The sequence below is a fragment of the Puma concolor genome, chromosome A2, assembly GCF_028749965.1.
Source record: "Puma concolor isolate L17-30 chromosome A2, mPumCon1.1.hap2, whole genome shotgun sequence".
Classification (NCBI taxonomy): domain Eukaryota; kingdom Metazoa; phylum Chordata; class Mammalia; order Carnivora; family Felidae; genus Puma; species Puma concolor.
The window spans coordinates 12,340,431-12,355,596 of NC_141668.1; the positions used below are offsets into that span (position 1 = coordinate 12,340,431).

The window sequence follows — 15,166 nt, forward strand, 5'->3', positions numbered from 1 at the left end:
TCAGGTGCTGCAAGAGACACACGAAGTCAACAGGAGAGCCTTCCTCCCAACCGGGAGACTATTTGAAAAGATAAGAGATACGTGCCAAAAAAGAAAAAAAGAAATCACAACGTAATCCAACAATGCAAAAAACACAACTAAGGAGATATTTGCTTAATTACCAAATACAAGATGCAGGTTCAAAAAACCCATGGAATTCATGAAATTACCCCATGAAGGGGGAAAAAATCTGGGTAGTTTGCAAAGGGATTGAAGTGGAAGAAAAAATTAAATGGGGCTTTAGGAAATGGTTGAATTTGGACAGTTGAGGGAGTCGAAAGATAGGTTCATTTTTGGTGAGTGGAGGAACCATAGAAACCAAGTGAAGAGGTAGAAAAAACTGAGGTCTGTCTGGGAAAGAGTGAGCAAACCAGTTTGGTTAGAGCAAAGACTTCATTCTGAGGAGTAATGAGGCGGAAGTGAGGCTGGAAAGAGGGTTTGGTAGGGCTTTGAAAACAAGGCCAAGGAACGTGCTTTAGAGGCTGTGAAAAGATAGCAGAGTTTCTAATATGGGGCATTGACACATGTGATACGTATTCCAGAAGCTGTCCTCTTCCTCTGCACAGGACTGTTAGTCCTGAGACAAAACAAATAGCACAAACTTTGTCTTCTTTTTGTCTGACAAAGTCTCTATTTAGCGCTTAACTAGAGGCAGTAAGTGAAACAATTTTTTGTAATTCAACTTCCTCTCATTTGGGCAGACTTCGCAGACCAGGTAGATAAGGCAGGTTTCAAAGACCAAAGAATTGGGAAGAATATAGACCAGAAGTTTTTTAAAGCACAAGGGAATGTTAAAAGTGAATACATCTTGAGGTTGAGACTTGAACGAAGGGTATAACTGTAAAGTGCCTTCTGCTTTCCTTTTTTTTTTTAAATTTTTTTTTTAATGTTTATTTATTTTTGACAGAGAGAGAGAGACAGAGCATGAGCGGGGGAGGGGCAGAGAGAGAGGGAGACACAGAATCCGAAGCAGGCTCCAGGCTCCAAGCTGTCAGCACAGAGCCCGACACGGGGCTCGAACTCAAGAACCGCAAGATCACGACCTGAGCTGAAGTCGGCCGCTCAACTGACTGAGCCATCCAGGCACCCCCTTTTATTTTTTTTTTAATAAAAAGATAACCATGCCATCTGAGTAACACTCTGAAGACTGAGCAAAAATAAACAGACCTTACTTGGTGTTTCTGTAAGCGTCACCTCTGATAACAACCCTGCTTTTCTGATTTCAGGCCATGTCTCAAGAGGCAACCCTCTGGTTAGACAGGTCCCATCCTGGTTAAGGAGGGATCTGGAGTTTGCTTTTCTAACACTGACTCACAAAACAGGAATGAGCCTCACCAAAGGCACTAGCCTGGCAAAGCCTTGATACTTTACCTTTTTTCATGGAGAACAAATCAATGCATGAAGTCTAAGAGAGCAAAACCCAGTTCCAAGGTGGTAACTCTATTAGTAGAGTATTTCTAGAGTCACTCAGAGTCAAAGGAGGGAGTAAATGGGCATGAGGGAACATTGTTCTGTGGCCATTCTGAGCAGACCTGGGAATTTACATGATAGAGGATCCCTATGGCAAGACCTCCCTGCTTTGCCAGGACAGCACTAAACTAATCTCTTCCATCCAAAACAAAAACCCTCCCTGTACAAAGAGTACAGCACTCTTTGCTTCACACAATCACACGACCAGGAATACCACAAGAGAGCAGAATCCTTAGCCTGGAACTCACGGACAGGTTTCCGGGTCTACAGGCACCTGGAACTGTGTGTTCAAATGACATCTCATCCACAGTGTTATCACCTCCTGAGGGATTTGTAATGATGTGCTCGTTTATATGAACAGACACCTGGCCCTTGACTCCCCACAAGATCGTAAACACCACGGGGACAGAAATGACATCTACAAGGCTCACTACTTTATCTTCAGCACAGAGAGCTGCCTACGGGTAGGCACTCCAAAAATATCTGCCAATCGAATACATTCACAAACAGTCTGCAGCCCCCCAAAAGGTTAACACATCCTGACATATATTTTTTGGCACTGTGTTTTTAAATTTTACAAAATTTCTTTCCTAAAATCTTTAGTAGTGAGCTGTGATATTTGCCACTGGTTGATAAGATGGGTTTTAGCTAAGCTTTGTTAATACCACAGAACTGGATTGTCCTTTAGGAAGCACTACCTACCAGAAGAGGGCTGTGGAAGGCCTAGCACATGGTCCAAGGTCTGGCAATCAATCTGATTTCTCATTGATTCAATCTGGTCTCCAGTACATTTTCTTAGTCTTTTCGTTTCTTTCCTCAATAGAACAGCTCAATATAGCAACATGACAGCACATAATATAGAATAAAGTTTAAAGATAACAGCTAATATTTAGTAACTCTTACTATTCCCTTTATGGTTTTCTTCTTTCCCCTTTACGTCTTCAAAGAAAAAAACAAAATAGTTTTTTTTTTTTGTTGTTTTTTTTTTTTTGCCTCCCTTAGCTGATGTCAAAAGCTACTTAAGTACTAAGTGAAATAAGTCAGTCAGAGAGAGACAAATAACATGAATACGCTCATATGGGGAATTTAAGAAACAAAACAGTGGGCTTGAGACGGGCTCAGTGTCAGTACCCAGAGGCCGCACGGGCCGCAGATGCCCTGCACGGCAGTCGGCCACCAGGCTGCTTCTGCCCCAGCCGCGGCAATGGACCCATCATGCAGGAGGACAGCACCGCTACCAGTTCGCCTGCGACACCTGCCCCTACATGCACATCACCCGCAAGGTAAAAAATCGGAGGAATCCAAAGCTGAAATCAGTGGAGGATAGGCGTGTGGAGCAGCTGTCTGGGAGAATGTTGACTCTCCTGCAGAGTCACATCCTAACTGCGAACACCCGTCTGCCTATTTCGTGCAGCTTCAGACCCACTCTGCAGACGAGCTGGTGACCACCTTCTACAAATGCTCTGATGCTCGGTGTGGACACTGCCGGAGGAACGAGGGCCAGGCTGGCCCAGCCGTGTCAGTGTCTGCTTACCTTCTCCCTCAGGGTGGATTCCCAGCCAGGAGCGTGAACTGTGTGTCCTGACAGTCTCTGTCAGTGTGGCAGAAAGCTAACCCAGGATGTCAGCAAATATAGCCCATCTGCCCATCAGCAGATGAGCTCATTTCAATCCAGGGAGATTTGGCAGGGAGGGGGTACCCATAACCAAGTACAGTCTGTAATGTCCTGCTCATTTATCTTTTAAATGTATGGGGTGATGACACTCTCTCACCATCAGCCCTCTTTTTTTTTTTAAGTTTATTTATTTATTTTGAGAGAGAGAAAGTGCACATATATGCATGAGCAGGGGATGAACAGAGAGAAGGGGAGGGAGGGGGGGAGAGAGAGAGAGAGAGAGAGAGAGAGAGGGAGAGGGAGAGGGAGAGGGAGAGAGAGAGACAGAGGGAGAGGGAGAGACAGAGGGAGAGGGAGAGAGGGAGGGAATCCCAAGCAGGCTCCACACTGTCTGCCAACGCAGAGCCGAGGCAGGGCTCGAACTCACAAACTGTGAGACCATGACCTAAGCTGAAAATAAGAGTCGGATGCTTAACGACCTGAACCACCCAGGCGCCCTCCATCAGCCCTCTTAAACATGTACCCTGTTTGCACAACTAAAAAAAGTAAAATTTTGTAATTAAAAAAAAAGAAACAACAAATGAACAAAGGAGTAAAAAGAGAAAGAAACAAACCAACAAACAGACTCTTAATTACAGAAAACAAACTGATGGTTACCAGAGGGGAGGTGTGGGGTAGGGGAGGTGAAGTGGGTGATGGGGACTAAGGAGGGCACTTGTTGCGATGATCACCGGGTGATGTATGGAAAATAGAACGCTATATTGTACACCTGAAGCTAATATTACACTGTGTGTTAACTAGCTGCAATTTAAATAAAAACTTAACCAAAAAAAGCTACTTAACTGAACTATTCTCAGAGTCACACCCCCTAGTGAGCCTCTGGTGGCCTCCTTCAGCATCAGAGGCCCTTCTCAGTGATTTCTTAGCCACCACAGACGGTTTTTCTTTAGCTCACTCACACTTACCGTGTTGGCCTAATTTAGCAGTTAAAAAAAATTTAAAGAATGAGAAAAAAACAAAACAAGAGGAGTCAAAGAAAGAAACAGAAACACTGGTCTTTCCTGGTGGCTAGAAACGTCCTTGCCATACTCAGGTTTCTCTACTCTTTTTGTGCTGATGCAGATACAGAGTATAATTTTTTAAATAGTATTAACTATGCAACACTAGAATTACTCTTAACAAGTTACGATCAATACTAATGTGTCATGCACATATACTGCCTACATCAATCTTCGCAATTACTCTGAGACAGCTGCTATCACCTCGGTGAATATGTCAGGAAACTAAGGCATAAAGGGTTAATTACACCTAAAAGAATTCACATCACGTTGTGTAAGACCTGTATTTTAAAAAATTAAAACACTACTGAAAGTAATCAAAGAAATCTTGAATAGTTTTTTATTTTGTTTTGTTTTGGGTGGGGGGAAGAGCGTGTGGGGAGGGACACAGAGAGAGGGAGGGAGAGAATCTTAAGTAGGCTCCACACCAAACTCAGAGCCCAATTCGGGGCCCAACACGGGGCTCCATCTCACAATCAATTGTGAGATCATGACCTGATGTCGGATCAAGAGTCAGACACTTAACCGACTGAATAAATCTTGAATAATCTTGAATAAATGGAAAAGCATACCATATTCTTGAATAGAAGACTCGACATCATGGATATGTATTTCTTCTCATGTTGAATTATACAGTTAATAGTATCCAACATAATTTTCTTAAAAAGGAATTGTTTGGGACTAGACACTACTATAGCCAAGAAAGTTAGAAAAGATTAATGAAGAAAGACTAGTTCACCAGTCATTCAAATATCATAAACCTAAAATAGTCAAAATGCTGTGGTACTGGCACATGATTATACCAAAGTAGCACAGTAGCAAAACAGAACAGAAAGGAAGTACCCCAATATATATAGAATTTAGTCACGATAAAAGGTAGCATTTTAAATCAGTGGAGATTAGATTGGGATTCTCTCTCGTGCTCTCTCTCTGCCCATCCCCTGCTTGCGCACACATGCTCTCTCTCTCTTAAAAAAAAAAAAAAAAATTAAGAGGTTAAATGGTTTTGGGATGCAAACTAAGTGAAACTCTTGAGTCTTTGTTTTTCAGAACTAGAAGTACATGTTTATTCAAATTACATGTGACTTTGTGACTTTTGCTTAAGGAAGAAAAAAAAGTTCCAGAGACAATTTGAAGACAGAGAAAATCACAATGTGTGATTCTTAAGAAGAATAAACATGGAAAAAGTCTGGCTGCCACTGAGACTTTAGGGGGGGACAAACTGAAAGCAGAACAGTGGAAATAAAAATAAGAAAAGAGATGGGTTTGTGCAAAGAAACTTTCCAGGAGTCTTCATAAAATTAAAACCAAATTATCCAAGTGTGCTGAAAGAAAAAGAATCCGCACAGAAGGGAGGGCTATGCGACATCACAACCCAGACCACTGTCGGCCCCAACTACTGTCCTCCAGGGCTCCCATGGTAACCAACACATTATCCTCAAGAGACCTGCTTCTTCCCCATCCACATCCCAGTTCAGCCACAGACACATTTTCTCTTCATCCCCCGGGAGGCTGTTGAGATCACATGTACTGTTAATCAGGACTCTTTAACTGGAAGCTGCCACAGAACAGAGGGGACACGAAATAGAGAACAGACAAAATTTTATATTCTGAACTTCTGGACAATACTGGCTCTCTGGGACCTGTGGGCCCCCATTTGACAGTGTCCCAAGGAAGGAATCTCGCTCAGAGAATCCCCAGAGTTGACTCCCCTCTTCTCCTTCCCAAAGGAGGAAGCCCAGAGTAGAATCCAGTAGGTACCTGCCTCGGAAGCTATCTCCGTGTTATTGGGCACAGGTTCCGTCACCCTCCCTGAGTCTCTTCCGGTGGTCTCGGTAAGGAGACCGTGCCACCTAGGCCACCCAGAAGCCCCTGGCCAGCAGCAGTAGCTGTCTGCACACCCCTCGAAGCCTGAGGTTGCTGGAGATGAGGAAAAACGGATGGACAGACGTGCACAGGTAGATTAAAATCTGCCACGGCCAGTACCAGTCGCTCTCTGAGAAGAAACCTGCAGCATCGATGACCAGGGATGCGAGGGACAGAGCATCAGGAATGAGGAAGGAGACGAGCGACTTCAGAGCTCTGGTGTGAGCCTGGGCACCGGGGTCCTGTGGCCCGTGGGCGCTGAGCCGCATCCTCCCAGTGTGCCTCCTCAGAGAATTAATCAACAGTGCAACTGAGACCAGAAAAACAGAGCAAGGAACTAACAAGGTGATCAGCTTCAGGGGCAAGAAGTAGTGAACTTCCAGTGTCCTGTTCCACTGTCTGAAGGTCATGTTCCCAGGAAACTTTCTAATTAAGAATCCTTCACACACAGCACGGTTTCCCCAAAAGAAGAGCAGAGTGACGATGAAGGAGATCAGGAGAGGAGCCATGAGGAGCCAGGGCACTGACCCTGGGAACCTCCACTTGAGCCAGAGGAAGGTGGGGTGGGTGAAGTTAGTGATCTTCATGCAGAAGAGGACACTGTGCCAGGAGCTGAACCAGAAGGTGGCTGAGTTCAGGAAGTCCCAATGGAGACCAAAGAACTGCCGTGCAGGACCTCTGCTGTACTCGGCCAGTAGAAGCTGTTCACCGTTCCAACCCACTGCAGGCAGAAGCAGGAGGCGCCCAAGCTCAGGAGGATCATGCCAGAGGGAGGCAGCCTCCCCCGCCGCAGCCTTTCCCTGCCCAGCACCAGCACAACGAGCCGTTGGCCAGGGTTCCCAGAAGGCACGGCAGGATGAAGAGCAGCATGAAGAAGGCTGAGAGCCCTGGCCGCGTTTCGGCCGCTCGGGTCACCACCCCTGTGCCTTGCGCCTTGGTCCCTGGCCTCCTCCCTACCCCCGCACACAGTCCCTCTTTAGACCTTTCCTGGGGACGTGAGAAGAGTGCTCAGGCTCTGCATCTGAGTCAGAGTTCGCTCACAAGGCGGATACTGGGGCTGCAGGGGAAAGGTGAGCTCAGCTCAGCGAGGATGCAAATTTCCCGTGGGCTCAGTTACCACGAGGCCTACCCGCTGCCCCTGATTTGCCTTGTCTGGTTTTGCCTGCATGCTACCGTCGTTAGCATCAATGTAGAGAGTTTTTCAGTGTCTCTGTAGCTGAGTTCTATCCTTCTTATTTCTCCCTCAGGAGAATATACACACCTCTCCCCATCAGATCATTCTTAAGACATGAAGCATACAGGCAACAAGTACAGGAGACATTTAATATGGCCAAGACCTGGGCAAAACAGTGATGATAGAGAAGTCTGTCTCCAGCCAAGCTTCCCTGTCACACATCGACCCTCAAATATGAGCAGTCATCCCCTTCAAGGTCAGAATCTTTGGTCCACCTTTTTACCAAACCTCTTCTTAAATCCTTCATGGACCTGAGATATGAATGACTGATAATGGTTTAAACCAGTTTTATGTTCCAGTGAGAGAATTCATTTCCTTGCGGTTGTGGAACTAAGGGCACCTGCCTCTTGCTGGGTCTCAGTTGAAGGCTCCCTCGGATCCTGGTGGCCACTGGCTGTTTTTGCCAAGCGGGATGTTTCAACATGGCACCTTACTCCATCAAGCCAGCAAAGAGAGTCTCTAGAGGGAGCTGGCTAGCAGGATGGAGTCTTAAACAGTGTAGTACAATCACAGGAGGACATCCTACCACTTTTGCCATATTCTGTCGCCTAGAAGCAAGTCACAGTCTGCAGGGGCGCTCAAATGGTGTGGGTTACAAAAAGGTACAGATACCAAAGTTGGGGAACCATCTTAGAGCCTATCTGCCACAATGAGACACCACAGCTTACAAGGCATGTGTGCTGTCCTGTCTTCCAACACCAACATTAAACAGAGATCCCTATGAGACCACATTAAAAAGCAAAAGTATTTTCTGGGGGGCTCCTGGGTGGCTCAGTCAGTTAGGCATCCAACTCTTGACTTCAGCCCAGGTCATGATCTCATGGTTTGTGAGACTGAGCCGCGCATCGGGCTCTGCGCTGACAGTGTGGAGCCTGCTTGGGATCCTCCCTCTCCCTCTCTCTCTGCCCCATCCTCCACTCACACTGTCTCAGCTTGGTCCATAGTCAAATGTTTCCCATTTAGTAGTTCAAATCTGTCCTTTCTCCACATTTGTTTGAAAAACTCAAGAGTATGTTTTTATGTAAGTGTGTCCTTTTGGATTGTGACTTTGTATGAATCAACTAAGAAAAATAGTCATACAAATAATGTGAAAGTTGTCACTACCACAGCATAAATGTATAATTATACTAAAATGAATAATCCACAACAGAGAGAGAGATCTCACTGAAGGTAGGTGAACATGCATTTTTTCTATTCTCAGATCCACGTCACTCATACAGTTTTGACTCATTCACTCAACAAATACTTACTGAGCACTTACACACACAGGGCTCCTATTCTTGTCACCGGGAATAGAGAAGCGAATGTAAGAGGTGGGATTCCTGCTTCTGTGGAACTTACAGTCTGATGGAAGGTAACTGACAATAAGCACGTGCACGAACACGACACTTTCACATTGTAATCAGTGCCCTGAAGAAAACAGGAGAGGAAGACTGCTGGAGCATAGCTGGAGAGGGAGAAGCTGCTCCCTCACACCCACGGGATGGGGAAGGCATTCTCAGGGCACACGTGGGCTGAGGGGCCCGAGCGAGTAGGGTCTTTGCCACGTACAGCTGGCTGAACTCGTAATATTATCGAATCAACACTTTATTCATTCTCTCCCACCATCTCTTCTAATTTTACCCAGTGGGAGAACCTTCTCCTGCCAGAGAAAAAGAATTCCCGGAGGCCACGTGACTATTCACTCTCATCAACTAAGTTGTCCCGAGATCACTTCAAGTCACAAAACCAACTCAGACCAGAAATGGGGCATTTCTGCCCAATATATAAAAACTACATAACAAGATGGCATTGGCTAATGCAGATGGAGAATGCAAAAGGGGCGGGAAGGGTCTTGCTTGGACTAGAACCAAAGCTTGTGCCTTCCGGGCCTGGCACGTGTTAAATGCTGATGCTCCTTCCTGGGGAACTTCAGAGCTCTGGAGGCTCCCCACTGGGCTCTCTCCCACAATTCCCTTTGATGGGGAGAAAGCATCTTTATTTTGGGTGATCCCTTGGGACTCCTTCCTCAGCTCCTAGACATTTTCCCCAAAATTATTGCTGCTGGCATTTCCTCACCCCACTAGACAGCCCTATTGGTCAAACCTCAAGACACCTGCACACATATGCTCTCTCCCTTGGGGTCCAAAACTGGTACCCTAGCCCTGCCCCCACACTCCAAATGTGGCCACATTCTCCTGACTCTGCCCCAAAAGTTAGCTAGTCTGTTTGTCTTTCATTATCTTAACTACCCCCAGCAGGAACAAGACCATACTTAGCCCACTATCCCTCCCGACTGAAGCAGTAACACGGCAAGATTTGAGAGTGGCCCCACAGAAGCTCTGGAGCACCACCAGGTTTGAGGCTAAGTCCTCCTCAGTGAAGGATGGAGTGCGTTTCATCACATAGCTTTTCCAAGTATTTATTCCTCACAAAATCCTCTCTCTTCTGCTCTCTAACCTTTTCATTTTATCAAAGGGTTTCAGGAGGTACAGGACAGGTTTATGCCCAGTGCCTGTGAAAACCTGAATAGTGTGAACTAGCAGCTCACTTTGAAATCTCCTATCATTGAATCTTTGCACTTGGTAGAAATGTCAACCTCTGTTTAAAAGGCAAGATCAAGAAAGTCATGTTGGTCATGGTAAGAACTTGGGATGTTATCCTCACATAACAGAAAGCCATTAGAGAGTTTTAATTTTTTTTTTTTTAATTTATTTTTGGGATAGAGAGAAACAGAGCATGAACGGGGGAGGGGCAGAGAGAGAGGGAGACACAGAATCGGAAACAGGCTCCAGGCTCCGAGCCATCAGCCCAGAGCCTGACGTGGGGCTCGAACTCACGGACCGCAAGATGGTGACCTGGCTGAAGTCGGACGCTTAACCGACTGCGCCACCCAGGCGCCCCTAGAGAGTTTTAAACAAGGGAGTAGCATGACCTAATCTGTTTTTAAACAGATCCTGTGGATCAGGACTTGGAGAGTGGAAGTGGGGAGGGGCAAGGGTAGAGAAGAGCAGTCAGAGGCTACCGCATTAGACCGCGCACAAGCAGGCGCTAGCTTCCTCTCAGCTGGGAGCACTGGAAGTGGTGAGCAGGGATGAGATGCTGGCATCTTTGGAAGGCAGATTCAGTAGGATTTTCCTGATGGCGGGAGTGAGAGAAAAAAAGGAATCAAGGATGGATCCCAAATTTTTACTTCGGTCACTGGAGAATTTACGGAGCTGTCTACAGAGAGGAGTTAGACTGAGAGGGATATGCTTCTGGGAGGAAGTCTGTTCTGGCCATGTGAAGTCTGAGACACCTGTTAGATCTCTAAAATGAGACACGAAGGGGACAATTAAAATATAAGTCTGGATCTCAGAATGGCTGGAGTAACAGGTTTGGGAGCCATCAACACTCGGTATTTAGAGCCATTACATTAGATGAGATCACGTGGGAAAAGAGTGTGAACGGAGACTGGCAAGGGGCTGGAGGCGAACCCTGCACCTTCAGCCTTGAGGGGTTGGAAGTCAAAGGATCCGGCTGAGGAGACTTGGCTGAGACTGATATCCAGGAGGGATTCCGTTCTCTGAGCTCATGCTCAGGTACAGGAGGAGGAGGAAGACAACGGGGAGGAGGGCGACACAGAAATGAAAACTGTGCTGAAGAGACTCTGAAGAGACTCGAGCGCTGCAGGGGGATCTGGACCCAGGGGCTGCAAGCCGCGTGCTCTGGGGAGATGCCCTGAGGCAGATACTGTCAGCGGCTCTCACTCTGACAGGCCCTCTGGTCGGGACCCAAGCCCAGCCCAGCAGTGTTGAAACCGCGCTTTACCACCTGACAGCCTCAGGAGAGCAGTTCTATTTATCATTCATCCATTCAGCAGGTACCGTCCATCAGACACTAGGCCAGCCATGTAGGCACAAAGATAAAGATAGTCTTTGAGGGAGAAAAGATAAGTAGACATATGACAATTCCATATAGTAAGTGATAAAATAATATTTACTCAGTGCTGCTATGCATCCCCATGCACTTCCAAGCGCTTTACAAATGTTAATTTTTGATACTCATAAAAACTCAATGAGTATCAAAAAAGGCGCTGGAACACTAGATATCTACATACAAAACACTGATACTGGACACCATCCACAAAAATCAACTCAAAGTGGATCCCAGAACCAAACATAAGAGCTAAAAGTACAAAACTCTTAGAGGAAAACACAGGAGTAAATCTTCATGATCTTGGGTTAGACAAAGCCTTCTTAGGACAACAAAAGCCATGAGTGACTAGGGGCTCCTGGGTGGCTCGGTCAGTTAAGCATCGACTTCAGCTCAGGTCATGATCTTGAGGTTCATGAGTTCAAGCCCCACATCAGGCTCTGTGCTGACAGCTCAGAGCCTGGAGCCTGCTTTGGATTCTCTGTCTCCCTCTCCCTACCCTTCCCCCCGCCCCCCACGCTCTGTCTCTCTCTCTCAAAAATAAACATTAAAAAAAAATTTTTTTAACAAAAAAAAAAAAGCACAAGTGACTAAAGAAACAATTGATATACTGGATTAAATCAAAGATTACAAACTGTTGTGCTTCCAAGGATACAAAGTGAAAAAACAACTACAGAATGGGCGAAAATACCTCCAAATCATATACCTGATGAGAAACTTGCACCCAGAATATATAAAGAACACTTAAAACTCAGCAATAAAAGGACATAATCCAATTTAAAATGGGCAAAGGATTTGAACAGACATTTCTCCAAAGATGACAGACAAATGGCCAACAAGCACACAAAAAGATGTTCCACATTACTAGTTACTATAAAAATTCAAACTAGGAGGCACCCGGGTGGCTCAGTCAGTTGAGCATCTGACTTCAGCTCAGGTCATGATCTCATAGTTCATGGATTCAAGCCCCACATCAGACTTGCAGCTGTCAGCACAGAGCCCACTTAGGATCCTCTGTCCCCCTCACTCTCTGCCCCTCCCCCACTCGCACACTCATGCTCTCTCTCAAAAATAAACATTAAAAAAAAATTTTAATGGAAATCAGCCATTGCTGATTAGAGAATCTCTAGCCACCTTAATGTGCTCAGAACACTTACTTACATTAGCCTACAGTTGGGCAAAATCATCTAACACAAAGCCTAGCTTATAACAAAGTGTTGAATATCTCATGTCATTTATTGACTACGATACTGAAAGTGGAAAGCAGAGCGGTTATGTGGGTAAAGAATGGTTGTCAGTATTCACCGTCATGATCACGTGGCTGACTGGGAATAGAATGCGAGTGTTCTCACTAAAGAAAGGTAACTATGTGAGGTGTTAATTAATTTGATGGTGGGAAACCCTTTCAAAGTGTATACAAATCAAATCATCACATTGTACACTTTATACATATTACAATTGTTTGTCAGCTATATACCTCAATAAAGCTGAAAACAAGACTGGAGTCAATAGAAAAGTAACCATGAATGTTAACTGAGAAATATAGAACACAATTTGATGTGCGATAACTATTATATTAGTGTTCAAATAGGTATGTGCATGACATACAACAAACATATGATTTTTTATTATAAAAGAGAGAGAACCACTAATATTTTTGATGCAAAACAGAAGAGTCATAATAAATATCCCGCAAATGTTAGAGAATCAGCAATTATGATCCCTGGATAATATATTATCCCTTAGATAATATAATTGTCTACAGTGGTTATATACAGTAAACGTAGGGGTGCCTGGCTGGCTTAGTCAGAAGAGCAAATGACTTGATCCTGGGGTAGTGAGTTAGAGCCTCGTGTTGGGTGTAGAGGTTACTTAAAAATAAAATCTTAAAAAAATAGTAAATGTAAAGTCAACATTCATGAAAGCATGAATATTATAATACAATTATATATATTATATATTAATATTAATATTATAATATTATGCAGAATAACACTGGCTAGGCATCCAGGGTAGATATGAGCCATGATTCCCTCTTTGAAGAGAGGAAATAGGATGTCTAAAATGACAGTCATCACAATGCAGACTGTGAAACAACGAGCGAGGATATAAAAACACTGCCTGCAATAAAACCTTCAGAATCTGTGCCTTGTCCTTCTAGGTTCTGGGGGAAGAGCACCACTGTGGTGGAATATGGAACATCACCAAGCTGATTGTGTCATGGTTCCATTTAAAATTACAGTTAAGATTGAATATAAAATCTTGATTCAGCAAAATTAATGAATCAAATATTTTTATTCCTAAGATTTATGTTTTTTCATGTTTTATGCCATGCTTTCCACAAAATATTTGCGTATCCTAGAAAAGTGCCATCTGTGAGAACAAATGATGATTCTTCCTGAGAAATTAACAATAATTTTTTCATTATTGAGCTACTACTGTTCATAAACTTCATAGTCTCTTGGGGTGCCTGGGTAGCTCAGTCAGTTAAGCAACCAACTCCTAGTTTCAGCTCAGGTCATGATCTCAACAGTCATGGGATCAAGCCCCACGTCAGGCTCTGTGCTGATAGTGGGGAACCTGCTTGGGATTCTCTCCCTCTCTGCCCCTCCCCCACTCATACTCACACTTCTCTCAAAATAAACAAATTAAAAAAAAAAACTTCACAGTCTCTTACAATAATTATTAAAAGGCTTCCTTATGTCTGCCATGGCAAAAAGATGAAATAATCATTACACATAAAAATATATATAAATTAAAACATATATATGTGTATATAAATTTATTATCCTAACTTTGTTTTTTGTGGTTTTTTTGTAGTGTTTATTTTTGAGAGAGAGACAGAGACAGAGAGACAGAGACAGAGTGAGAGCGGGGGACAGGCAGGGAGAGAAGGAGACACAGAATCGGAAGCAGGCTCCAGGCTCTGAGCTGTCAGCACAGAGCTCAACGTGGGACTTGAACTCATGGACCATGAGATCATGACCTGAGCTGAAGTCAGACACTTAACTGACTGAGTCACCCAGGCACCCCTATCCTAACTTTGTAAAAAGTTGTTTAAATATCTGAAATATTGACATTATTTACTTTTACATATAAATTTGTATAAATACAATTCTATGTGAGGAAAAATATCTAGAAGGAATAATGAGTGTTAATGATAATTATTCTCTGGATAATGAAAGTATGAGTGATTATTAAACTTCTTTATAATATTCTATAACTTTCAAGTCCCTGCAATAATCAGATATTATCAAAAAAGAACATTTAAAGTTTGAAACTAATAAATCATTTGTGATCAAAGTAAGGAAGGCTAAATAACTCTGCTTCATCTCTAACATTAAGCTCAGCTGTAAAACCCTATGATTTGAGACCAGTAAGAACTGATTGACCTGGCATAGGGCAGGGGAAGGTAGGGCAGAGCAGCAGGGCAGAACTGGTCATGGTGTTCAAGGTTCCACTGTTATACAGAGTTGTATATTGATCTTCCAAGGACTTCTCCCTGCTGCTTTCCTGAAAATCTTCTGTATAAACGTTAAGCATTTAGTTAATCGGTCCAACTAACGCTTTCAGTACCTCTGTCCCGCCCCTCCCCTGCAAACATGTACCACCACCATCAACACCAGTGCTACCATCCAACTGCCACCATCACAAGCCAAAGATCACACCCTCTTCTTTCCTACAGATAAGGAAACTGAGACCCCGGGAAGGTAACTGACTTTCCCAAGGCCACAACACAGATAGAGGCAGAAAAGAACGAATTCTTAAATTCAGATCTTCACTCGAAGACCCTGCACCATGTTCTCCCAGAGCCCTTATGTCATTGAGTTAACTGTCACCATCAGAAGTTTCATGCCTTGGAAGATTCTTAATTTCCATGCTAGAGACCAAAATTGGAATCTTAATACCTTCTACTACCCAAATCTCCATCAGGAAGAGAGTCTATAGTAGGACACAGGGTGTGGGGCATGAACGCAGTGTTAGTGTTCG

At 44.2% G+C, this 15,166-nt stretch overlaps 1 protein-coding gene, 1 long non-coding RNA gene and 1 pseudogene across 2 annotated transcripts in view; 1 reads left to right on the top strand and 2 right to left on the bottom strand.

Moving 5' to 3' along the window:
- The window catches only part of LOC147582989 (uncharacterized), a 201,517-nt gene that overhangs the window by 124,568 nt on the left and 61,783 nt on the right, over positions 1–15,166 (bottom strand). The window lies entirely within an intron of this gene.
- On the top strand, positions 2,587–3,094 carry LOC112866472 (DNA-directed RNA polymerase III subunit RPC10 pseudogene; annotated as a pseudogene).
- On the bottom strand, positions 5,200–7,216 carry TAS2R41 (taste 2 receptor member 41). Its single transcript, XM_025929374.2, is given in 4 exon segments — positions 5,200–6,739; positions 6,742–6,870; positions 6,873–7,035; positions 7,178–7,216. Coding segments are annotated over 4 exon segments (1,035 nt in total). The 3' UTR covers positions 5,200–6,035.